The sequence below is a fragment of the Curcuma longa genome, unplaced genomic scaffold (assembly GCF_044706935.1).
Source record: "Curcuma longa cultivar G26 ecotype Majalengka, Jawa Barat unplaced genomic scaffold, ITB_CL_G26_1.1 contig_15842, whole genome shotgun sequence".
Lineage (NCBI taxonomy): Eukaryota > Viridiplantae > Streptophyta > Magnoliopsida > Zingiberales > Zingiberaceae > Curcuma > Curcuma longa.
The window spans coordinates 1-1,974 of record NW_027430216.1 but is presented as its reverse complement, the minus strand read 5'-3'; the positions used below and the strand labels follow the sequence as shown (position 1 = coordinate 1,974).

General features: G+C 53.7%; 1 protein-coding gene across 1 annotated transcript; it reads left to right on the top strand.

Annotated features, from left to right (window-relative positions):
* Nucleotides 1–530: 530 nt before the first annotated feature.
* On the top strand, nucleotides 531–1,327 carry LOC141816269 (scopoletin glucosyltransferase-like; the record flags this gene model as incomplete). Its single annotated transcript, XM_074704082.1, has 1 exon — nucleotides 531–1,327. A coding segment is annotated over one exon (797 nt), but the record flags the coding sequence as incomplete, so codon positions are not given.
* Nucleotides 1,328–1,974: the final 647 nt, after the last annotated feature.

The window sequence follows — 1,974 nt, the reverse complement described above, 5'->3', positions numbered from 1 at the left end:
AAGTTAAAGAAAGTTTAAAGTACGTAACGTCTCCCTATTACATAAGAGAAAGAGGGGGGCGTTACATCGTAGGGCTAATTGTTTGAGATAGTTGAGATGATAAATTTTATCTTAATACTACAATAAACGCCACAAATTAATATTTTATTATACCATTTTAATATGACCTATAAATGACACTACAACAAAAATTGTATGTTGGGGCGCTCAAAAAGTGCCTCAATAGATTTATGTTGTGACACTTTGATTTGTTGAGGCGTTAGGATAAAACGCCGTACAAGCGGGTGTCACAACAAATACTAGCGCCCCAACAGATATTTGTTGAGGCGTTACTAAATGTTCCTTGAAGTGTTTTTGAGACACGAAAAAATGTCTCATCTGCTATATATTGAGGCATTTTATTGTGTCTTTTAAAGTTCATTTTAAGGCATACGAAAAGTGCCTCATCTGCTATATGTTGAGACGTTTTATTTTGTCTCATAAATTTCATTTTGAAGCACAAAACAATGCCTCACCTGCTATATATTGAGGCAATGCAATTTGCCTCTCGTGGCTAAGCGGGCAGAAGTCGATCTCGGTGGTGTACGCCTGCTTCGGTAGCTGGAGCCAGTTCGCAGGGGAGCAACTCAGGGAGATGGCGCTTGGGCTAGAGGCTGCCGGCCACCCGTTCTTGTGGGTGGTGCGCGAGGCGGACGAGGCCGAATGGATGCCGCATGGGTTCGAGCAGCGGGTGAAAGGGCGGGGGCTTGTTCTTCGGGGATTTGTCCCGCAGGTAGAGCTGCTCAGCCACGCCGCCGTCGGCGCGTTCGTGACGCACTGCGGGTGGAACTCGATTCTGGAGGGCGCCTCCGCCGGGTTGCCGATGGTGACGTGGCCGATAGGGACGGAGCAGTTTATAAACGAGAAGCTGGTGGTGGAGCGATTCTGCGTGGGCGTCAAAGTGTCAGACAGCATAAGGAGCGCGATGGATCCAAATCGGACGATCGTGAGGGCAGCGGAGTTGGCAAGGGCGATAGGGAGCATCATGGACGCTGGGGAGGCTGCCGAGGGAACGAGGAGGCGGGCGAGGGAGCTCGCGGAGAAGGCGAGAGCGGCGGTAGAGAAGGGCGGGTCGTCCGACAAGGGTTTGAGCGATTTGATAGAGGATATATACGTCTGGCACGACAACAAGAAGTCCGCCGCCGGGAAGACGGCCGACATTTACGCTCCGTTTACTTCGAAGCGCGGAAAGAAAAACCGCAGAAAGTTTTCTTTCGTAGTCATCCATCCCTTGTTTACCTTTCAAAATTTTTTGGAAGGAAGAGAAATTTCATCCGTCAGCGGATGATTTTTTCCCCCAAAATCCATCTCCGCCAAATCGGGCGGAAACGCAAACGGACGGATGACACTTGACTGCTTGCTCTGGTTGAGGGAGGCGCCGACAGTGGCCTCGTCGACGAGGGGAGCATCCATGGCGGAATGCTCCTGCGGACGCACCACCCACGCCTCTTCCCCTCTGCCACACCGGAGCGGCAGCGAGCAACGCGGAGGAGCGGAAGCAAGCGGCGCGGAGCGGCGGAGCGGAGAAGAAGAGCAAACGAGGCTGAGGTTAGCAGCGGAGGAGAGGAGGAAGAGGAGAGTGGAGTCGCTCGGGACGCGGAAGAGGCGAAATTCTTCCTCCTTTCCCTCTGGTCAAAATTGGGTCATCTTGTTCCGATCAATCGATCGAGCCGCCGGAGATGATGGCGCGAGCGGCGGTGGGGGTCCAGTGTCCGTGTCCCGGGATGGTGGCGGAGGGAATGGTCGGTCGGATGGGGCGGACGCAATCGTCGCCGCAGCTGCGGTGCTCACTGGCAGTCGTACGCACGACGGCCTCGCCACCGGCGTCGTCGAAGAGAGGCAGGTCGGTCGGGATGTTGTTTTCCTTCGGTGGGATCATATCCAACAGGATCCGGTCGTTTATGTTCGAGGCGGAGGAGGAGGAGGAGGAGGAAG